The 24944-nt window shown below is 28.1% G+C and overlaps 1 protein-coding gene across 3 annotated transcripts in view; it reads right to left on the bottom strand.

Annotated features, from left to right (window-relative positions):
- LOC135922505 (collagen alpha-1(I) chain-like) overlaps positions 1–24944 on the bottom strand; it is a 43856-nt gene that overhangs the window by 6598 nt on the left and 12314 nt on the right. For 2 of the 3 annotated variants that reach the window (XM_065456866.1, XM_065456867.1), the window contains 32 exons: positions 24550–24624; positions 24420–24476; positions 22996–23049; positions 22705–22758; positions 22457–22510; positions 22275–22382; positions 22122–22166; positions 21705–21758; positions 20711–20755; positions 20499–20552; positions 20348–20446; positions 19818–19862; positions 19378–19476; positions 18059–18220; positions 17649–17756; positions 16877–16921; positions 14491–14544; positions 10526–10678; positions 10158–10265; positions 8898–9041; positions 8476–8529; positions 6469–6522; positions 3773–3880; positions 3197–3304; positions 3009–3062; positions 2852–2959; positions 2401–2616; positions 2104–2320; positions 1294–1508; positions 957–1172; positions 698–841; positions 281–535 (listed from right to left, as the gene is read on the bottom strand). In XM_065456866.1, the coding sequence (XP_065312938.1) occupies positions 281–535; positions 698–841; positions 957–1172; positions 1294–1508; positions 2104–2320; positions 2401–2616; positions 2852–2959; positions 3009–3062; positions 3197–3304; positions 3773–3880; positions 6469–6522; positions 8476–8529; positions 8898–9041; positions 10158–10265; positions 10526–10678; positions 14491–14544; positions 16877–16921; positions 17649–17756; positions 18059–18220; positions 19378–19476; positions 19818–19862; positions 20348–20446; positions 20499–20552; positions 20711–20755; positions 21705–21758; positions 22122–22166; positions 22275–22382; positions 22457–22510; positions 22705–22758; positions 22996–23049; positions 24420–24476; positions 24550–24624 (3366 nt within the window). The remainder of the gene's footprint in view (positions 1–280; positions 536–697; positions 842–956; positions 1173–1293; positions 1509–2103; positions 2321–2400; positions 2617–2851; positions 2960–3008; positions 3063–3196; positions 3305–3772; positions 3881–6468; positions 6523–8475; positions 8530–8897; positions 9042–10157; positions 10266–10525; positions 10679–14490; positions 14545–16876; positions 16922–17648; positions 17757–18058; positions 18221–19377; positions 19477–19817; positions 19863–20347; positions 20447–20498; positions 20553–20710; positions 20756–21704; positions 21759–22121; positions 22167–22274; positions 22383–22456; positions 22511–22704; positions 22759–22995; positions 23050–24419; positions 24477–24549; positions 24625–24944) is intronic. The other variant, XM_065456868.1, reaches the window with a different exon arrangement.

The following is a 24944-nucleotide window of genomic DNA, read 5'->3' as shown; positions in this document are numbered from 1 at the left end:
ATTTATTTTTATAAATTATTTATTCATTCTATTTTAAAATTTTTCCATTTCCAAATTTTTGATTTCATACTTCCGATATTTTATTTTAATATCATATTTATTCTTTTTTTCTATTCTTTTCATTAACTCTTAATTCTCGTTTATTTATTCTTTCTAATCTTTTATTTCTATTTTATTTATTTATGCTTTATTCATAATTATCTATTTACTCTCATAATCTATTTTCAATTCTATTTATTCTTCATTTCATTTTCATTATTCCATTTGTTTGATTATTTACTTCCAAATCGAGCGATTTTTTCAATTCCTTTAATTCCTTTTCTAATTCCTCCTTGCTGTAACTCTCTTCCTGTTTATAATTGCTCGTATAACTTTCGGACGAAGAATCTATTTCCAAATTATCGATTAATCCTTTTTCAATGTTTTGGGCAACATTTTCATTAGCTAAAAAAGTAACGTGTCGTTTAGGTCTCAAAGTTTGAAATATTTGAGCTGCCAACTGAGGGGGGATATAGGGTTTGTCCCCGGGAAGTCCCTGAATAGTTAAAGAATTTTCACGTTACAATTATGAACGAATGAACTATATGGATTTAATGTAATCTAATTAATATGGCCATGGATTGATGATAGTTTATAAAATTGCATAATTAAGAAAATCAACTAAAAAGAAAAAAATTGTAAGATGAATAGTTTTTACTCTCGATCCAGGTAATCCTGATGGTCCATTAGCCCCCTTGGGTCCCTCTTGACCCATTGCACCTTTCGGACCTTGTATGCCTTCAGGCCCAGGCACTCCAGGCTGACCATCGGAACCCGTTAGACCAATTGGTCCTGTCGAACCCTGTAAAAAGAAGAAATTAAAATACTATCAATAAAAATGGATGATAATACAAATTATATTATTATAAATAAATAAATAGAATAGACATGAAAATAAACATTTATATTTATTTTACCTGATCTCCTTTTACTCCGGGAGGTCCATTTCGCCCTGGTTTGCCGGGTGATCCTGTTGAGCCTTGAATTCCAGGGTCTCCTAACCTTCCGCTAGATCCTCCATGACCTTTAGGTCCGCGAATTCCACGTTGGCCTTTCTCCCCTCTTGGACCAGCTTCACCGGTATCACCCGATGCCCCCAAGGGTCCTATTGGTCCCGGAGAACCGGTCTCACCCTAGAAATTAAGAAAATATTTTTATCAATTTTTTCCATTAATTAATTTGCTTTCCATTATATATTTTTTAATTTTCTTTGTCTTATTATTTATATATTTATTATCAATAAAGATTTCTTACCACTGGTCCAGGCTGCCCTACAGGTCCGGAAGGACCTGAAGGTCCCAAAGGTCCTCTTGGCCCGATAGGGCCTTGCATGCCTGTAGGTCCTACATGACCAGTTTCTCCTTTCGGACCCGGATATCCGGTTGGACCTGTTTTTCCCGCATAACCAGGTGGCCCACTTTTTCCTTGGGGTCCTACAGATCCAGGAACGCCTCTTTCACCGGGTTCACCTATAAATAAAATATTTATAAACAATTCGTTCCATTCTTAATTCTTTTATCTATTTGCTTGAAACATCATTTCAATCCAAATATCTTCATTACATTTATTATAGATAATCAATTATTTGATTATACATTACAATCTTAGATATCTCTTTTTCAATCATTTAGTATATCACATCTTTTATCTAATCTTAAAAAATGTTCCATTTTCTAAATTCCTTTTTTTATTCATATAAATCCCAATCTTATTTTAATTATTTCTTATTATTTAAGTCATTTCATTATTAAGATTTTAAACCCTTCTTATAAATCTTCTTTTCATTCTTTTCTTTTATAATCTGAGTAATAAATTCTCTAAATTCTTATTAATTTTAAAATTTGAATAATTACTCTCAAAGTATTATTTTTATTCTCATAATTCTTGCTCAAACTTTAAATAATTTATTTTTATATTCATTTTTAACTCATTCCATTCTTTAAAATAATACATTAATGTTTTTGGATACGCCAAGTTCTATTTCTAATTCTTAATCTGCTTTTTGAATCTTTAAAATAATCTATTCCGTTCTCAAAATACTTATTTCTTTCAAAAAAAAATTACCTTGATTTCCAATCTTTCCAGGTAAACCGTCGGTCCCAGGCACTCCTGGTGGTCCACTGAAACCTGATGGACCGATCGAGCCCTGTAAACCTGGTATACCAGGATTTCCATTTTCTCCTTTTGCTCCTAACGGACCACTTGGACCAGGTTTACCCATCGTGCCTGTTAGTCCACGTTCGCCAGTTTCTCCTTTCTGTCCTGATTCTCCTCTCGGTCCCTTATAAATAAAATTTGAAATAAAACGAAATAGAGATGGGAAATAAGATAGAAGCACAAATATGCAAAAGAATGCATTACTGCTACTCCGGGTTTCCCCACCAATCCTGGTTTTCCGGGTAATCCAGCGTCGCCTTTTGAGCCAGTTTTACCACTTTCGCCGGTGGTGCCAGGATGACCTATTTCTCCCTGAGGGCCTATTTGTCCTTGTGGTCCACGCTGCCCTGGCCCACCTATCAAACCCGGCTTTCCAGCGTCACCTCTCTCACCTTTATCTCCATTTGGACCTAGTAAACCCTGTATAAAAAAATTATTTAGTTTTTAGAAATTCAAAGAGAATTTCCCAAAAAGAGGAATACTGGAAACCTTTTAAATTTTAAATTGAATCTTAATAAAATTAGAAAATTTCAAAAAAATTGAGCCATATTTTCGTTATACACTACACCATTAATACTTCTCGAATAAAATAGCGGCTTAATTTTTTTTTGATATTTGAAAAAATCTAAAATATGTTTTGAAAATTTTATTATACCTGAGGTCCAATTATTCCTGTGTCGCCCTTTTCACCTGCTATTCCATCAGCACCTTTGTGTCCAGGTAAGCCCACCTGGCCGGCTACACCTGGCTCCCCTATTAATCCCTTGAGTTAAAATATAATTCAATTTTCTATTCATTATATTATATTCTACCTGTTCTCCTGGCTTTCCTCTGACTCCTTGAGGTCCTACCCTCCCTATCGGCCCCTAATATAAAAATAAGAAACAAAATTACAATATAATAAGATAAAATAATAAGATTGCAAAAAAACTTATGATTTACATAAAAATAAAATTTATTAAATATAAAAAAGATTAAAATAAAATGTATTAGTTTTAACCGAAAGTCCTATCTCGCCTTTGAATCCCTTTTCACCAGAAGCTCCCGTTTCACCCCTTTCGCCCTCCTCGCCAGGTGGACCGGAAATGCCTAAGGGACCTACATTTCCCTAAGATACACATTTTATTATTATTTTTATTTCACAATTTAAAAGATATCATTTAGGACTGTGCCAATATTATTTGATGAATCAGGTCGAGCCGGGTAAATTGGATGGATAATTAAAATAACCCGATCAGATATTAACATTGTTTTTTGTTATTTCATAATTTTAAAGTTATAAAATATTTTTATTAAACATAATTTTCTAATAAACCTTTCTTTCTTTCAAAAAATGTTTACAGCCTAATTTTATTTTTAACTGAAACTTATTAACAATGTGGTGGAATATATAACTAGTAAGATGAATTTTATTTTAAAAAACGAATGCACCGTACCGTCAAGGTATTTTTAAGTAAGAAAATAATCCTTATCTGCATGTAAAGAAATACAAATGCTATCTAGAAACACTTTATCAACATATTCAAATTTTTTATTTTATAAACTGTTAGATTATTCATTAATACAAAATTTTAACTTTAGGTCCTGGTAATCCAGACGGACCTGGTAATCCTATTTCACCAGGTACACCATCACGCCCCTTCTCGCCTTTACCTCCCGGGGCACCTATGACACCTGGGGATCCCTTTAAAAAATATATAAATAAATATTGTTTAAATCAAACCTAAAAAAATTAATTAAACTAAACAAACAGTTGTAAAAAAATATTCATCTAAAAGTGAACAAAGATAGCAAACAAGTAAAAACAATAATAAATTACTATGCCCCATTAAAGATAAATAACTATTATGTGAAAATAAGCAAAGCGAAACATAACTATAAATGTTTCCCTGCTTGATACTTTGATTAAAACAATATACACAATGTATAAAAAAAAATTATTTGTCTAAAAGTGGGCAAAATATAAAAAAAAATAAGCAATCATTTTATAGAAGTAAACAAAATAAAAATTAATAATAAATAATTTAAAAAATAAAATCTTTTGTGTTTTTTGCCACGTGAACATGGATCAGGTTATGAGTTTCTGGAAACCATATCCTACAACAAACTCGCGATGAGCTAAGATTTGGTATTAGATTCGGTCAACTGCGAAATAATTTTGCCTTACCAAGAAAGCGTATAGATAGCAAGGGTAGACATTGCCTTCATCACCGCTTTTGTAGAGGTAGTTTCTCACGATATATCTAAATGACAATATTTTGTGAGGACTTAAATCCGGAGGTATTCCTTCTAGACTTGAACCAACCGGCATATTAGAACCGATAAGGAGCGTACAGATGTAATGCCCTCAATTCCTTGGTCTAGAGTCCAGCTTCTAGTTTGGGACATAACTTGCCTTGATTCAACCACAACGTCGAGGCTCTCGCCTTTGCAGAAAATCACCAAATACTGCTCAATCGATTCTTTTAACTCATTCATACCCATCGCCTGCTTCATTTTTACCCCTTTCGGTTGCAAAGCTCAATCTTTTTTAAAGTATTAGGAAAACGGATTCTCAAAAAAACACTAATTAGATCAAGGAATCTCATTTTATGGCAAAGGTTTGCTACCGCGATTATTCGCTCTAACCTAAATTTAATTTCTTCCATTTAATAATAGTCCATTTTTCTTATATTTTATTTTCATCTTCTTCCTAGTCCTCTTTACTGTTTTATTTTTTAGACATCATTTTTTGCCCTATAATTATAATTTTATATTTGTTGCCTATATTTTGTCTTTAAAAAATTGTTATGACTTTGTCCTGGCTCGAATTAGTTTTGATACTTATTACGACGAAACCTAGGCAGGGATCCAAACCGAACCGTTAAACCGCTAAAACCGGTATTTTTTATCGAACCTGAACCGAACCTAAACCGCTAAAAAAATTCTAGCTGAACCTAAACCGAACCGCTAAAATGCTTCTGAACCGGTTCAAGCCTCATAATTTTATTCTTATTTTCAACTATATTCGAATTATTTTAAAATTAGCATCAATCACACTTGATTGATAAGTGTCGGTCATAATTTTTATAAACTTTAGTATATTGTCATTTTACAACATTTTTTAAAACTTTAAGCTTATAAATTATAATGCTTAGAGAAAAATTAAATCCAAAATATTAAATGACACATCAAATCTGATATCATATTGGTAGTGTCGGCTCAAGTTAGTGTGGAAAGATGTTTTTCAACAATTAAATTTATACTATCTCCTTATAGATATAATTCGAGTGAGACGAATTTTGAAAATGTATTAATTGTCCGGCTTAATAAAAAAAATTTAAGCAAAAAAAAGTAAAATATTGTTCTTATTAAAATTGATTTTTATTTTTATATTTATAAATTAAATATTATTTTATAATGTACAATTAATAAAAATGAATTTTATACATGTGTTTTTTAAATTAATGATTAAATAAAAAAAATATTTTCCCTCTACATAATTCGAATGTAGGTTTGAATACAAAAGTGTTCAAATCGGTTTTTAGAGGTTCTAACCGAACCGATATTCTAATTTTTTACGAACCGAACCTGAACCGTTATTTTTATCCGAACCTGAACCCGAATCGAACTGATATTCGTTTCGGTTTGGATCCCTGAACCTAGGACACCAATTTTGGTTAGTTTTAAGTGTTTGGTGGTATTGTCATTTTCCTTTTACTTTTTAGGCATATATTTACTTAAATAAAGAAAAAATTGAAAGGGGAAAACAATATATCTGCATTAGATAAAATGTTATTTTAAAAAAAACTAAAATAAAGGGCTAATAAAAATATTATTATAAACGAAGAATAATAGGGCACATGGAGCCGTGAATTAATTTGAAATTTGAACGGCAAATTTCTAGTGAACAAACAAATTTAATAGTAATTGTAGTAATAAATTATATCTATAAATGAAGGATTCTATATATGAATGTTTATGATGTGATATCGGGCAATGTTAAGCTACCTAAGAGGTATATAGTTTTAGCATTATCCATTTTGATAACAATTTTTCCGGGATTGTATGGTTTGTGTGATTAGTAAAGAATGAATATGGATTTATTGAAGTAATTAAATTCAAATCTTCAGCAGTAATAAACAATTATTCTCTAAAAATTTACTAATATCAAAAAGCAAATCAAAAAGAAAATAGAAAAATAAACCAAAGTAAACAAACAATATACTAATATTTATATAAAAAATAAATAATTTTAGCAAATATTCTTTTAAGAGTATAAAAAAATTTTACGGTTAATCCTTGAGGTCCTGCTTCACCGATAGCTCCAATTTGGCCTTTGTCACCCTTATTAAATATTTTATTATAAAGATGAATGGAAATGATGAGAAGGTTACATAGGAATGAATGAAAAATAAATATAATTTGATTAATTAATTTCATCGTTTTGTTTAAATGAATTTAGTTTAAAAAAGTAATATATTTAATCAATGAAAAAAATAGGCATAAAAATAGATAAATGAATGAGATAGTAGAAAAGAATGATAAATTGTATAATGAATAAAATCAATGAAATGAATGAGTAGACCATTTATTGGAAATATTTGTTTATAGCTTTTATTGTCATATACTGCCCGTTTCAAACATATTGTGACTTTAAAAAAAATAAAGTGACGTCTCAAAGGCTAACTAGATTGAAAAATGACACTAAATAGTTAGACAGGGGTAATTATATATAGCACTGGTCATCATAAAGAAATTTTCTAAACAACGAACAAATTTTATTAAAATGCAATAAGAAAGATTTTAATATATTAACGGAATTACGCGGTAGCATCCAATATTCTATATATCATACCTCGATACAAAAATATTTTTATATAAATCATAACGCTATCTAATCTTTTAATAAAAGCACAGAAAAAATCAATAACATTCAACCAACGCTAATACATCATTACCCTTTAAAAAAACACTGTGCGACAAAAAACTATATCAGCAGCGCTATAAAATAAAGTCAATTTAGCGAAAAGGGAACGTGTTAGTTTTCTTAAAACAACTAAAATTATCTTTATGGATGTTACTCGTTATCTTTAAAAATTTCTTATCCAGACTCCATTTTTTTTTCTTCAAATTTATCCAGATCAAGTTTATTAAATTAATCTTAGGTAAACGTTAATATATATTATCTTATAAGAATCTTCAAAAAAAAGATTACCTTCAATTTCTCATGACACATAATTATGAAGGACTTAATTTTTAAAATGAGCTTTTAGGAAATTAATATATAAAAAAATTTAAACATTTATTTTCCATTAGTATATGATCCGAGTTATTTTAATTTGAAAAATAATTGACTCTTGACAAGTCTCTTATGGTATTTTATGTGACATCTGTTAAATTTTTATCTGAAAATCTGCACTTGTATAAGAATGATCGTTTCTCAGCTCCCTCTTTATAATTCCTCATATATTTCACCTAGTCGAAACTTAGTTAATATTCTAATACCATATTAATACAAGCAGATATAAATAACATGGGTAACCTTTTAAAACGTGTATTCCTTTGTGGAATATAGTAAACTACCAGAGTATTTATTAGTAGTTTAAGAAATGCCATCAGTAAGGCACAACTACGCTACAACTTTTTCAATCGGTAATCACAGAATTACACTTTTGAGAATTTTTAAGCTATTTTATTAATTAATTTATTTTAGTATCTCAATATGAGATAATTAGTTATTGCATTCTCATAAATCAGATCTAATCGCTAAATACCAATTGATTTCATTTCTTGAAGGTCTAATTTAAATGTTTAAATGCCCAATAAGTTTTTTTGAAGGCTATTTAAAAAAATTTTTTTTTTTACCTCATAATAAATATCGAATATAAACAGTAATAAACTAAATTTTCACTCAATAAAATGGACAGCTCATTTTATGAATCCTTCTTACAAATGAAAGACAACCTTTTCTGAGAAACGAATTACCCTTACTTGAGATATCTTAAAGTCTTAAATCTTTTTTACCATTATTTTAACTAGAACCTGTTCATATCTTTTAAGAATATTCTCGATTGTTTGTGAAACTCTCCTTAGCAATGTGTAGTTAGACTGTGCATTTGATTTTTGAATAATATCCTGGACTCTAGATCTATGGAGGTTTAATTTCAAAGTAACGAGAAAAGTAACGCTTACAGCAGTGCTCATTATGATGTTAGAAAATGAATAAATTTAAAAATACATATTGAATAACTGTATTTAAAATAAAATTTATAAATAAATTTTTAAATTTTGATTTACTCGGAATCCATTTTCACCCTTTGATCCCCTTTCTCCTTTAGGTCCAGATAAACCCTATAAATATATTTTTAAATATAAATAAGTAAAACAGAAAAAAATGATAATCAAAATGTTAATAAATTAAATATAGATAAATTTCAAGTAAAATTTTTGAAAATAAAAATACACGAGGGTATAAATTCAAAAAATGTTTAAAATAAGAAAATCAAAGAGATTAAAGCGCTTTATAGAAGTAATCATATATAAAATAAACAAAAAGAGTAAATAAAAGAAATGTAAAAATATTTTTTTTAGCTATTATAAATTTGTTGGGTTATAATAAAACTTTAAATTTGTCAAAGTGATTTGATAAATAATAAAGAAAGAAATATACTAGTAAAAGAAGTAAAATTGAAGAAAGGAAAATAATTGATTTTTTTTACAGTAGCTCCAATAACACCCCTTTCGCCTTGGAATCCCGGAAGACCAGTTTCCCCCGGAGGACCGTTTGGTCCTGCGAGACCCCTTTCCCCTTTTTGACCTTCAGTTCCCTGTGGACCCGGATTTCCTGGTTCGCCGGACAGTCCCTATTAAAAAAGAAAATTTCCTTTTATCCATAAAAAATAATAAATATACATTTATAGATAATATAAATTATGAAAAACTATTTTTCTTTTTCTATTTTTCTCTTATTCGTCCTTAAATTTATCGAGGTTATCATTGTCATAATAAAAAAGGATATTATATATTTTATGAGGAAAATTATTATTAATAAAATTTAAGGGTTTTTTCATTAAAATTAAATGTATAGTAAAAAAAACGTGTTTTCGGTATTAAATTTAAAATAAAGCAATTGACTAATAAAAAAAACATGATTTTTATATTAAAAAAAATTAATATTTACTTTGGATATATTTACCCCCAAAGAACTTAATGTACATGGATTAAAATTTAAAAAAATATATTTTGAACACCTAACAGTACTAGCTGTTAGATGTTATATTTATAGATTGTCTAATGAGGCGAAATCCCAGTGCCAAAGAAGCTTGGAAGAATTGCAAAGGCAAAAAAGGAAGTTCTTCAATAACATCATTTTTTTTTAAAATAAATTATATGACATTTTACCAAAATATTTTAAAATACGCCAACAATTATTTGGTATAAGAAAAATGGCAATGCTTAAATTTATTCGATGATTGTAATTTTTATGAGAATGCACAAATTTAATATTGTCCCCCCCCCCTCCAAAATAAGCCTTAGAGTGATTTAAAAATTAGATGGATTGTAGTTTATGAGGGACTAGTATTTGCATCTCTCAAAAAAACAAAGTTTCAATTTTAAAAATAGAGTAAAATGTGTCTAGTTTAGGCACTGTAGGACCAAGAGTTTTGCCGAAATTAGACAGTGCCAAATTTATCAAGACCTTTACTTTCTAATAGTAGTTAATTGGAATTTGATTGGGACTCAAAATTAAATTAGGAAGTCACCCAAATTATACAAGTTTTACTGTATTAATATAGAATACCGATTTTTTTTCCATATAATTTTAATAATATTTCCCAATGTAGTTTGTATAAAATGATAGGTAATGTTAAATTATTTTTTTGATAACGAATATTACAAGCCACTTTTCTTTTCATTATTTTGAAATTTTATTTTAGCTTTTTAAAATCCATTATATAATATTTTATATATAAATATACTTGTAATCCAGTTGCTCCAGTCTCTCCGTGAGGGCCTGTCTCGCCTTGATTGCCTGGAAGACCTATGAACCCCCTTGGGCCTGCTGGTCCATCTTTACCAGGATTTCCCTATTTCAAATTAATAAAAAAATATATAAATAATTATTACATTTTTCTACAATTTAATTTTAAAATTTCCGATTTTTCTTTATTTTTTCATGTTTTTTTTTTACACTTTTTTTAAAATTTCATTCTGTATTTTTAATTTTTTTCCTACCTTTCTTCCTTCATTCATTTTTTTATTTGATTGATAAATGTATTCACTTTATTTATAATTTTTCTTATTTGATTCATAAAATCTACATTCATCTCGAAAAATTATTATTTACTGATTCTCCCCTTTCTCCAGTCATTCCCGGATTTCCGATGCTTCCTTTTATCCCAATGGGCCCAATTGGCCCTGGGAATCCTTGAACACCGGGATTACCCAAAGGACCATCTTCCCCCGTGTTACCTGGTGGACCGGGTTGTCCCACGTTGCCCTATGAGCAAACAATAAAATATAAAATCTTAAATAACAATATTAGATTATAAAAAATAAAAATAAATTATTAAAACAAAAGAGTATATATTATTTTATTTTTATGATATGGTATATGGCGATTTTTTTGATTTTATTTTAAAAAGTATTTCTTGAAATATTTTATTACTCGAATTTAATAATTTGCCTTCCTTCTAAAACATCGAACAATATCGGGCCCGAATTGCCTTCATAATGACAATTTTACGTCTTACCTTCCCTATGTAGAAGTGCATGTATGGATGATAACTTGATTGCCTCAAGGCTCACAAAAATTTATTATTATATACAAACTATACACTTTAGGATTCTCATGCATTTTCTCATATCTAGCAATTTTAGCTACCTACTAGCTCATTATGGTCCTACTTAAAAAATACTTAATTTTAAGTTTGGAAATCTAATATAATTGTAACCCCAAGTTGAATCTATTATAATTGTCCCCAAACTGGTACCATAGATATCTGCTCATCATCCTTACTATCCACAAAATTTTTATTTCTTTGTGTCTATTGTGCAGCTCCTTCATCAATAGACACAATACATCCTAACCTGACCTCTTATTTTATTTGTCAACTATCCTGATAGAACTTACTTCAGATATATGGCAAAATTGGGAAGCTTTCTTAGTTGCCAACTTAATCATTTCCTAAAATCAAAATGCCAGCCCGAAGATATTCCTTAATTTCCCCCATTTATTCAGTATTAATTTCGAATTACTTCATGTCTTCCTTTAAGAAGTCAAGTTGTTTCATACCACATGACTCATGAACTGTCAAATCATAATCCTTTAATCTTGCATGTTTTACCAAACCCAAAGGTGGCCATTACACTTACATTGAAACTGATGTAGAGTTAAGACACAAAGTGTAATGATATAATAACACGCTCTATAAATCGATATTACTCAAGAGCCCATAGGACTCTGCAGTTCAAATGGCAAACGCCTTGATGCATTTTTATAATTTATGACTTTTCTCCTGTTTATTAGCATCTTCTAACGTAAATTTACAATGTTTTCGCGCATTCTGAGACAATAAATTAGTCATATATTCAACTGGCTCTGTCCACCAACTACCAATTTTAAACCATAATAGTGATTAGAGATATGCATGACTAGACAGAAACTCATAATCCCGCCTCCATAACACTCCTGGGTAAATATTTAGAAAATTAAAGAGATTGGGATTTCATACTCCAATTCATGCCAGATATGTTGGTAAAATTTCAACATTAATAAATATTCAACCGAATTGTTTCTATTCCCTGTTTACATTTATGACTATTCTACCTCTTATTTCATCTCCCATTATAAAAAATGTTGATCTCCATTATCTATAACTTTAGAGTTATGGGCAGAATATTTTTTATCTATGGCATTCATTCTAGAATTTTCTCGTATCCCAAAAGATATATTTTATAGTTGCTAATAATTTTGACTCTTTAACCATAACTATTTTTTTCCTTTCACAATCTAAACAAATCAAACATTTCCAATCTTAACAAATATCAGTCCTCAGTTATAACCCATCTCTCTATTTTATATCTCTTAACTGATCACCTAACATTAATAAATCAGGAATAAAATTAGGCTTGCTACAAGAAAAATAAATACTAGCGTATAAAATGGCAATATCAAAGGATTAAATAGTTTCCCCATTCGAAAACTTATGATCTACACTAATCTCTAGGACTTCTTTATTTAACGCCAATATTCCATTAGACTTCTTTGAAATTTAGGTCCTAAACTCATTCAATTATATAAGTGGAAATTTATCATGAGGAGTTAGATGTTCGCGTTATTTATTTGCAAAATCTACTCAGACCTACCCGTGTGAAAGTGATGATACATTAACAAATTACACAATCCTAAGCAAAATACTACCTATAAAACACAGAGTTAATCACAATTTTATTCAGTACCCGCTTAATAGCTCTTAATAATAGTAGCTCTCATTCTTCGAATTCCCACCAAAATAATTAATAATAAAATATGGACATCCCTCAATAACTTTATAAACCTTCACTCTGTTTTGGTATTAAAGATGACTGCCAATTGGCCTCACGAACATTCCATATTTTTCTGGAAAATTTATTTTCTTATTTTTAAAACTTGATTTTAAAATGCCCCGGAACCAATTTTTTTTGATTCCTTTAAAATATTTCCTGAAAATACAAACTTTCATTCCTAAAATTGTGGGAGACTCCGTTAAATCGCGATAAGAGATCCAGAAAGGAGACCCCCCCCCCAGAGGGTTTGAATTTCTTGGTGTAGGATATAAATAAAAGAAAAACCATCTGAATCATAACAGACATTAACAAACGAATTTTATAGGTTTCTCTCAGCAAACTATTGAATGTTTCTAAAGTAATAGAAATCGTTTAAAATTATTTAGATTGACATGAGATCTGTTCTCAGACATTAATTATATATATATTCCCTTCAAGGTTATTGACTCAAAATAATTTAACCACCTAAGCTTTCTCATTAGCTATGCTTTCCAGATTTTTAAACACTTAGCTAAATACTCCTCCTAGTCTCAAACCTTTGCTAGCAAATATTCACTTATCTTAAGTTTTGCCCAAGCATAGATCAACAAATGATACCCTGAGAAAAATATTTTCATACCCTGACTTCAAATAACTCTTATATATAAATGAAGGTCTGGAATTCACTCATTAATCCAACTGGCTCAGACTAAGTTATTTTCTCAACCCCATTCGCAATTATCTAGGGATATTGATACCCGAGAATTTAATAAATTATCAATATGTTTTTCATATTCCTTTTGTTGATGTCCTTGCAATTTTTATCTGCAATCTGAGAATCTTACCAATTTCCTATTTTGATAGTGATTATGGAGTGACATTGAAATTTTCCTTAGTTGAAACGTATGAGAAAACTAATTTTTCTTCGCACATACTTTATATAATTGAGTAATTACTATATTTTTAGCCGGCTAAAAAATCGGCTATACTAAGTTCTTAGGCGAAAACTATCACTTTGGTCTCTGGATTTTTCTTAAAAACATAGCAGCGCAAATTCAGAAGAAATTAAAATTAAATCGCCTTAATTTTAACAGATCTTCTCTGGCAGCGCCCGAAGTTTGAGCCCAATTAGCCGACATTTAGACATTACCCAACTCTACTATCGTGACAGTTTCTCTTTTGGTTTTACATTTGTCACCTTCAAATAAAATAAAAACAGACATCATTTTATAATAAATTTTATAAGAATTGACCACACTGCAGTGCTGCAAACAATATTAACGCTCACTAAAATAAAAAAAATAAAAAATTGACACCTATTTCATGAGAGGCCTGCCTATCGTTGGAGATCACATTTTTGCATAATCAAATGGCCCAGAAAATTAAGAAATAAACAATTATTGTGCTTTTTTTGTTCCAAATGCCAAGGTGCTTAGAAAATTTGCTCACGAGAAATCCAGGTGCATTTTTTTTGATCACCGTAAACAATAGAACTGGCGATTTGCCGCTCAAATTTATTTCTCATTCATAGTATATATACCTTAGATAAAAAATTTCCAAAAACAGTTTATATGTGGTTTTTATGTTTGTTCTGATTTATTTCTACAAATAAAAATAAAATTAATAAAGATATTTTTTTTCATATAAAAATTAAATGAAAGTATTAAAACATATTAAATGCCAACAAATTTTTTGAAGGAACTAGGGAAAGTGAACAAAAATAAATAAAAATATTTAACTATTAAACTGTATAAAATAATGAGCAAAAGTAAATTAAAAAATTACTGGTAATCCTGGTGAGCCTAATGGACCTCTTTTGCCTCGGGTTCCAGGTAGTCCCTATTAAATATAATTTAGATTGTATATTATAAGCTAAACTTTCAAAAATTATATCTTCCCTCAATGTCACAGTCGCTGGGAATAATATCTGAACAACACCCGCCCCCCCCCCTCTTTCTTCCATCCCTTCTCTAAAATATTGTTCATCCTTCATATTTAATCTATAAAGTCTTAAACAAAAAAGATAAGAATATTTATAAAAGTTAGTCGATAAATATTTTAGAATGGGGTATACATTTTTAACCCTCTTCGTGAATAATTATAATATTATCAATATAGGCTTTGATTTTGGATTTAATGGCATTAATATACATATACATAGACCTGTGCGCGACAAACTATCGGCCGCCGGCGCAATTTTCAAAAATCTTATCGACGGCCGGCGCCGCGCCGATTTTTAGCCGCCGTCAACAAAATCGGCGATCGGCGCAGTTATAAATTTTTATAACATAAATTTTTTTAATTGCTTATTATTTCTTAAAAAAAACGAATGTACATTACTCTACAGATATCTCAGCAAGCCGGCCGGCGCACAGGTCTACATATACATATAACACAAACCAATATTAGTACGTCAATGTCACTCTTTATTTTTTTTTAAATTAATAAAAACTCAAACATTTATGTTCACATTATTATGTACCTTTTAATCACTATTTGGTCTAACAAAATGTAGTGTACTGAATTTAAAATTATTAAATAATTTGCGAATAATTTTATAAGCCACGTGCCCGCTTGGTTTCATGATTTTATCTTGTTCGCCACTTAGTGATTAATATTTCACTCCATATATTCTTTTTCTAATAACTTTTTGAATTCTTTCTCATAAACTTTGGGCAGACTGTGCTAAGATTTTTTAAGGTATAGGATGAAAATAAATATGGCGGCCATTTAAATATCAAATTTTAAAAAAGGAATTCAAATTCAAATTAATAAAAAAAGGAAATCAACGCACAAGAACCAAATATTCTCGTTTGCACAGGCCTGTTTACGAGGTAGTAAAAGATATCCTAAGTTTTATTTCCTTACCCTTTTACAAAATGAGTTAAAGGTGCCCGGCTCTTTCTTCAATAAATCCGATATATTTTTAATCCTAAATCAAGTCATAATTAGGGGTGAATTAATCTACAAGTTGAATATTATAATAATTTAGCCAATTTTCAGTATATTTTATAATATAGAGTGCCTCGTCTTGTTTGAATTAGAGCCTTGAAAATACTCTTTCAACCTGAGGCCGACCCAATTTTTCCTATTTCTAAGATGAGTACCCCAGAATATTATTAATTTACATGCCCGAACCCAATCCTAAAGGTTTATTTTTAAGACCGGGCTCCGTCTAAACCAAATTATTATTTTTATCTTAGATCCCACTGCCACCAAAAATTTTCAATAGCAAACATGAATTTACCATTTTTATAAAGTTGAATAAAATAAAAATCACTAATTGCATTGCCCTAATCCCAGAGAAATTTAATTATTGTTTTATTTTGATAAAAGAAGTAAATGCTTTTATATTTTTTAAACACAAATCCTGCCCATTTAAAAAATAAGTTCGGACCCGGTCCAAATTTTTTTTAAAACTAAAGCCTGACCTGAGATTTGCATAACGGAAATCAAGTTTAATAAGTGCATATAAATTTGAATTTCAGGATATTCCTCTTAGATATAAAAACTGTTTCATAAAGCAGATCTTGGGTAAATCATTCATCAAGTACTATGATGAATGGTGGATAACTTAATTTTATTTATAACCATTTAGTGTTCAAAAGTTATTATTTTCTAAATCCTGAATTATTTTAGCTAACATTTTCAAAATGATCTGTTTTTTAAAGCTATTTTTTTAAAAAAGAGGGCTTTTCAAATTTTTCAGGGGACTCAAGTCTCTATGCCTCCCTCCCCTAGTGACGCTAAGTCTTCTATCATTTATTTGGAAATAACTTATTTCAGAAAAAGGTATATTTATAATCTAGGTATTTTAGTTTAGATGGAACTAACTATACCGTTTAATAAAGTGTTATGAAATTATAGGTTTTATATGCCCATATTTAATCGACAAAATTCAATTGTAGAAAAATAAAAACGATATAAGCGAAAAAAAGTATTAAATGCCTAGATATTTTTATTTTAGATGGAGTCAAATAATACAGCATTGATTAAGGTGATAAAATTAGAATGCTACCTGAACTCTTATTAGAAAGATAAAAAATATGACTTGATTCATTTATAGCAAAATTAAACAAAATATCTAGAAATGACCATTAATTACTTCCTTAAATTGAATAAAGTAATTACGAAATAACTTTAACAATTTATAAATATTTATATTTTTTACTCTGATTCCAGGTTCTCCGCGTTCCCCTTGAATACCTGGAGATCCCTTTATAAAAAAAATTAAAATAATAAGGGTGAGGGTAAATAAAAAACAAGCAAATTAAGTAAGCAAAAATTAATTTATATTCAAACAAAAATAAATAATCAAAATTAAACAAAAATAAATTAAAACAAAATAATTAAATTAACAGTAAAGGGAAACAAAAAATGAAAAAATATAGATAAGAAAGATATAGATAGACAATAATAAATAAAAATAATATTAAATAGAGAAACCCATCTTCATATATATTATATTGGACTATTCGCAATTTTTTATTTTATGTAAGATTTAGAAAATAATTACCCTCAATTTAAATATACTATTTTTTCAAAAATATCTATATATATTCTTCAAGATTAAAAAATCTTCAGAGATTATATATATATTCATACTACTCTAATCAGAAATTATTTGATAGATTCTTCTAGACCCCAATCCTTGTTAACTAAAAACATATGCTAGATAAGAACACGTCTTAAAAAAATCATACTTAAAAATGCTATGAATATTTTGGAGGCTAGAACTTCTAATTTATGCCAATTTGAAACTTTATGGTAACCAAATAATTATGAAAATGGACATAATTTATGAAGCATCTTTATTTTTAATATTTTTTATGCGAATGGACGAATATATATATGAAGTTGGGTGTATATATAAGAAAAAGAAAAATGATTAATGTAATAAATTAAATAAAATATTTAAAATGCCTATATATATATAGTTTTACTTGATTTCCTTTGAGTCCAGCTTTACCCACATTACCTTGGAATCCATGATCCCCTTTGACACCAGGTTCCCCCGAAAAACCAGTTTGCCCCGATGGGCCTCGTTCGCCCTTATTTTTAAAAAGTAATTTGTCATATTGGTTATTCAATCATCCATTCATTCTCAATTCACTTATTCAAGAGAATCAGTTATCCTTAGATTTTATTTATTGATTTTTAATCATGTCGATTAATTAATATTGATTAACTTTGAATACCTGTTCCTTGAATTCTATTTTATATCATTCAAAATTCTATTATCCATCTCTCTGGTCCCTTTTTTTCAATGCATTCGTTATATTTATTCATCTTCTCACTTATAAGGGAAGATAATGTTTTATTAATTTATATCACGTGATTAATTCATTTTTACTTTCACTCCTCTAGGGCCTTGGATGCCTACTTCACCTCTTGGTCCTTCTATCCCTTTCTCCCCTTCGGGCCCATCTTGTCCGGGTAAGCCTTGAGCACCTTTGGCCCCTCTTTCGCCTCTGTCTCCTTCTTTTCCCTTTTCTCCTTCTAGACCGGACATTCCCTTGGTTAAATAAATTATATAATTGGCTTTAAATATGAAAAAAACATAATAAAGGTAACTCACTGAATCATGGGGAAATTTTTAATATTATTTTTTTTTATTTATTTTTTAAAATTTAAAAAAAAATAAATATAAGATCGTTTGGATTTTGGTAGAAATTTTTTAATGAAAAGAGTAAATTAAATATTGATAAATCTTAAAATTAAATATATTTCCAAGTTATAACAATCTGAATGAAAATGGATATGATCATTACTCTGCCACACTCAATGCATTGGGCGTTTATGGAGGGATCTTTAGGTAAGCATCCTCAGAAATGGAAGAAAATCTTCCTCACATTTATATATATGTGAATATTCCTATTTTCGTAATATTAAAAATTATATAAATAAATTAATTAAATTTTTAAATGATATAAATTTAGATAGAACTATTTTTGTTTTTCCTCAAAAATATATATCTATATTATCATTGTATATATATTATGTTTATTCAAATAAATTGATTAATTATCTAGTATTTGATTTAGTAAATTGTAAGAATTATGAAAATTTTCACAAATAAAATACTCCGTTTTTTAAATTCTTAAATATACTCCGTTTGTTAAAATTTTTAAATACACTCCTTTTTTTAAAATTTTTAAATACACTCCTTTTCTTAAATTTTTAAATATACTTTATTGTAAAAATACACCAACAAAATTCAATATACTCCGTTTTTTTTAACTTTTAAATTTACTCCGTTTTTTTTAATTTTTAAATATACTTAGTTTTTATTGTAAAATTACACCAAAAATATATCCAAAAGATCTTATATTTATAATTTTTTATAAAAAAAATTTGTTTTTTAATATTTAAATAAATATTATAAAAAAATAAATAAAAAATAAAATATTAAAAAAAAATAAAATATTAAAAAAAAATAAAATATTAAAAAAATAATAATAATATCAAAAATTTCCCCGTGATTCAGTGAGTTACCTAAACCTTTTATAGCGAATTTTTACCAATGAATTAATCAATAAATAGATTAATCAATAAATAAATGTTGACTATCTATTAATCTAATTGCATTCAATAATCGTTCACTAAACAATCAATATAAGATACTTATTTTAATAAACAAATAAAATCGGTTATATCTAGTCAACAATTAACTTTATCCCCCTTCTCCCCTTGAATTCCTCTTTGTCCTGTTTGCCCCTTAAATCCACGAGGGCCGGAAAATCCAATCACTCCTTGAGACCCTGGCTGACCCTGTAAAAATAAAATAATATTTAAGAAAATAAAGAAGAGTAGGAAATAAGATGAAAATTGAACAAAGAAATAGGCAAATTCAAATAATAAAGGGAAAATTAGAAAAGAGAAAAAGGAAATAGGCAAAAAGAAAAGAAAAATAGAAGAGAATAAAATAAAATTCAAAGAAGAATCTAAAGATCGGATAGAAAAAAATACATGAAATAGAAGAATTTCACAATTAAAAAAGATGAATAAAAATAGATAACATAATAGAAAAAAATAAGCATATGCAATGCAAATCATAATTATAAAGAAGAAATAAGTAAATAAAATGAATCAAATGATTTTTAATAATTTACGAGGTCTCCTTTCTCCCCTTGTCTTCCGATTGATCCTGCCGACCCCTTAACAATTAAAGTGTAAATAAAAATGAATAAATAAACTAAACAAAATTTACTTATTTTCTTTCTTCCTTCTTTCTTTCTTTCTTTCTTTCTTTCTTTCTTTCTTTCTTTCTTTCTTTCTTTCTTTCTTTCTTTCTTTCTTTCTTTCTTTCTTTCTTTCTTTCTTTCTTTCTTTCTTTCTTTCTTTCTTTCTTTCTTTCTTTCTTTCTTTCTTTCTTTCTTTCTTTCTTTCTTTCTTTCTTTCTTTCTTTCTTTCTTTCTTTCTTTCTTTCTTTCTTTCTTTCTTTCTTTCTTTCTTTCTTTCTCTTTCTTTCTTTCTTTCTTTCTTTCTTTCTTTCTTTCTTTCTTTCTTTCTTTCTTTCTTTCTTTCTTTCTTTCTTTCTTTCTTTCTTTCTTTCTTTCATTCTTTCTTTCTTTCTTTCTTTCTTTCTTTCCTTCTTTCCTTTCCTTTCTTTCCTTCAAAAATAAATAAAATTATTTTAAACAGTTTCTCCTTGCTGGCCAGGGAGACCTGACATTCCAGGTTTGCCTTCGCTTCCTTGAATCCCGGGAGGGCCTCTTTCTCCAGGAGGTCCCAAAGAACCCTATGACATGAAATATATTATATAGTATTTTGATATATTTTTCTTCTCTTACCGGTGGTCCAGATCCTCCAACTATTCCTGGTGGTCCAGGAATTCCCATTATACCCTGAAATATTAAATAAAAATTTAATATAAGAATGATATATAATTTTAATCATTTAAAAATCTAATATATTAATAATAATTTTATTGAAAAAATTTGGATTATCTAGTAGAATAAATTTAGGGTTTAAAACCCTATTAAAAAGATTATAAAGTGTTTACTGGGCTTCCTTTGATTCCCATAGGACCTTCAGGTCCTGGTCCTCCCTTAAAAAATAAATTAAAAAAATATATAAAAATTACAGGAAATAATAATAAATAAAAGCACTTATATAACTCTGAAAGTGGCCAATCAGCTCATTACAGTAGCTTAAATTAGAATTTATGAAAGAGCAGGTGATTTTTATTGAAACATACCTTATTATAATAAAATAAGTTTTAGTCTTTTCATTTTTCATATGGAATCATTAACACGTAATTTAAGTAAAGGTATTGTTAGAAGTATTTCAAACTTTATGTAAAGTATTCTTAATAACATGGAAAATTGAAAATTGCTGCAAGTATCACCTATTTTGAATCATAATTTATTTGATAAACTAATGTTTTTTAAACTCTAGGCAGATAGTTTTCTAAGGAACTACTCCGCTTTACTATAAATATTTATATGCAAGCATATTTTTTTTGGTGGTCAGAATAACAATTTTTACGCTATATATAGAAAATTTATTATCATGAGGTTTTTCCAGGGATCGTAGCTTTCTTTTATTAGAAAGAACAGAATCATATTAACTAATTTTAATTTCTTCTTTATAGATAAAGTTTGGATTTATCGTAAAAAATACCCTGAAAACTTCCTGTATAATGTTATCTGTTTTTTTCTTTACATATTCCCAGATTTACAATATCCCACTTTAAGTTTAAAATTCTTGAATTTATTCCTGTTTTAGAAATATCCTGGTATTAACATTTTTGTTTTATGATGTATTCTTTTCCGGATCCCCTAAAAAAATAAGTCTTACAAATCAGCTTTCTATCTATCTTTGTAAGATCAATTTTATTTTAATCTAAATATAATTAAAAACCATTAAACTATCGTTGTTAATATGAGCATGCTTAAATAGTTTTCATTTGAGCAAAACTTTGTGAGTATGCTTAAATGACAAAAATTGACAATAAATGTCTCTGAGATTTTAAAGTGTAAAAGTATATTTTTTACAGGAAGTCCTGACGATCCAATAAATCCTCTAGGTCCTGGAAATCCCATAATTCCCTTTTGTTTATATAAAAAAATGGTTATAAATAAAAGTAACACAATAATAATCATAGCTAAAGAAAATAACAATATAAATAAATTTAAACAATAAAGAAATGCAATGAAAAGTCTTTAAAAAATAAAACAAAATTAGAGTGTTGTGATGATTTAATGAAACATATTGACGATTAAATTAAAACCCATCCATATAAAATTATAATCTTTGCAAAAATAATTAAAATAACAAAAGGAATAAATAACAACACTGTAATATGCAAGAGAGCAAAAATATGAATGATATGGAATTTAAATAAAACTAAGTTAAAAATTAAACAGAAGCAAAAAAGTGTATGATAAAAAGGCAACTAGAAAAATAAGTACCTGTTCGCCGGGTAGTCCAGGTAAACCCCTCGGTCCATCATCTCCCTGGAAAAAATAAACAATAAGATTAATTATTTGAGTGTTATTTTTAAATTAAAAAATGAATGTGAACTCTATTATAGAAATGTGAATGAATTAACGCTATGAGAGTACCGGAGTTCCGTCGTAACCTTTATCTCCTGGCGGACCGGGCTTACCTAAAACTCCCCTTTCTCCTTTCTCTCCAAGAAACCCTGGAAGACCTTGAAATCCTTTTGGGCCCTATTAAAAATATAAAGGATAACTGTATAATAAGTATTAAATAAATTATAAAAATTATTTAAATAAATTTTTACCATAATTCCAGGAATTCCCACTACTCCTCGTTCTCCGTCTCTTCCCGGAAGTCCCTAAAAAATGTAAATATTTTAATTCAATCTTGTTTTTTATCCATTTTTTCCTGTCTTTCTTTTATACATATCTTTACTTCCTTTATTTTTGTTCTCAATTTTCTTTTATTTTTCTCTCTACCTTTTTTTAAAAAATTTATTTCTTTATTATATATTCTTACTTTTCAGAAAAAATTAGTATTTCCTATTTATACCCTTTTTCCAGTCCTTCCTCTCAATCCTTGAATTCCTATAGGACCAGGAAGGCCCTATCAATTTTTTAAAAATAAAATATTATTAAGCAGAAAATATTAATTAAATAAATAAATGATGATCACAAAAGAATGAAAAAATAATGATTATAAAAATAATTAATAAATAGTTTTCAATATTAACAACCCAATAAATAATTTAGAGATATATTAAATAAATAATTCTAGAAACAAATAGAAAACAAATATGAATAAAAATCAACAAATAAATTATGATAATTTATTTGTTTATACGATTTCTCCTCTATATCCACTATCGCCCTTAGGTCCTTCATCTCCTGATGGCCCCTTTAAAGTGAAATTAAAAAAATATATAAAAAAGATTGAAAAGATAGATTGTTTAAATTTAATGAAAGAAAAGAAATATAATAAAAGTAAAATAAAAAAAATTAAATAAATAGTAAAATAAATGAGAATATTAGAACTTTAGTATTTTCTTAAATTTTTCGGCTAACCCCGGCCTTGAATTTTATATTTTCAGGTCCGGCTAGGCAAGTATTACTCGCTAAAAAAATTCGGCTTAGGTGTATAAATTTTTTTTTTTCAATACGGATTTTTTTAAAACTTTGACCCAATAAAATACCAATCCGGCATTTCACTGTTAGTTTTTAGCGAATATGATATAATTTAATATAATAACTTTTAAATAATAAGGTTATTTTTCATATAATACTAAAGAAAAATCGTTCATTTTTGGCGAAATGTATTTTATTTGTAATGTTTGAATGGCTAAAAATAAAAATCATAACGATTAGTCTCTTAATCAATAACTATTTTATTCCTAGTAAAGTAGAGTAAGGTATATAAGGACAACTTAAAATTATGTGGTTGGTTAAATTGTAAATTATATTCTAATAATTTATAAAATTTCATAATATATACAAAAAAATTAACTGTATTATTATTTGAATTTGGTTATTATATTCTTTTTATGCAAATAAAATACTAAATGGTCAACTAGCATCTCTCAGTTTAGGGGTAGATATTTTTTACGGGATTTAACCTCTGTTTTGTTTATTAATTTCATTAATAGATCAGATTGTATCAGCTGAAAGTTTAAAATTAGGAAATAGCCCGATTCTTTAAATTTTTATTTTTTACTCCCGTAGTAATTTCAACATATGGATTCCTTGGATCACGAAGGGTATAAATTTCCTAAGGTTATGGATCATTTTTAAAAATTAAAAATTTATTTGCAGCGTTCCTAGGAAAAGAGTTTCCAGACCCTTTTAAAATTTTTGTATATTTTATTTTAACATTACTAATTTATCTTTTCTTTGTAATTCACGCTTAATTTTTTGAATAATTTAATTGATTGAATGATTTTAAATGATAATAAGGAATCATAATCATCAAAAAAAAAGATTAATAGGACATTTATTAAAATATAATAATCAATAAAACAGAGAAATAAATAGAACAAATAAGTAAAAAAAAAGAATTTTTTTTAAGTAAATTAAGACAGAATAATGATAAAGAATTGAATAAATTAACGTTTTAAATAAAGAAATAAGGAAGAAGATAATGGAATCAAAAATAGAAGAATGAAAGCATTATATTATAAAAAAGAAAGAAAAATTTTAGAATGGAAAGAGTGTAAAAATGAATAAAATGTCGTAATATATAAGATGGTTTATAAATAAGGGAATTATTTTTACCACAGGTCCACTTAAGCCCGTCAAACCTTGTGGCCCTTGCGCTCCTCTCATTGCAGCCTAAGAGATAAAAAATATATAATAATAATAGAAAATATAAGTTTAGAAGAAAAATTATATAGAAATACGATACCATATGTTGGGCTAACATTTGTCTATAAATTTCTTGTTCCACTCCAGGTCCTTTAGAATCTCCAGCTCTTCTCAGCTGTTTTTATTAAAATATGAAATTTAAAGAATTGTTTTTCACCTTTTCTCCACTACCCTCCCCTTCTATTCCATTTCTTTTCTTTTTTTATATTATATTTTTAACCTTTTCATCTTTAAATTCGTCGGACAATACTGGGTTTTATGTGTTATTTACAAAATATTAACCATATCTACTGTTTAAACATTATCAATTTTTAAAAGGCTGTTGTGATTTGGAGGCTCAGATAACCTGATTGAGGCGCAGTAAACCAGGGTTCGATCCCCGTCAGAATTTTTTTTTTCTGAACCATCTTGAATTGAACGAAGTTAGGGTAAGTT

Source organism: Gordionus sp. m RMFG-2023, chromosome 1, assembly GCF_954871325.1.
Source record: "Gordionus sp. m RMFG-2023 chromosome 1, tfGorSpeb1-WG-v2, whole genome shotgun sequence".
In the NCBI taxonomy this organism is placed as follows: Eukaryota; Metazoa; Nematomorpha; class Gordioida; order Chordodea; family Parachordodidae; genus Gordionus; species Gordionus sp. m RMFG-2023.
This window is presented reverse-complemented; position numbering and strand designations above follow the sequence as displayed.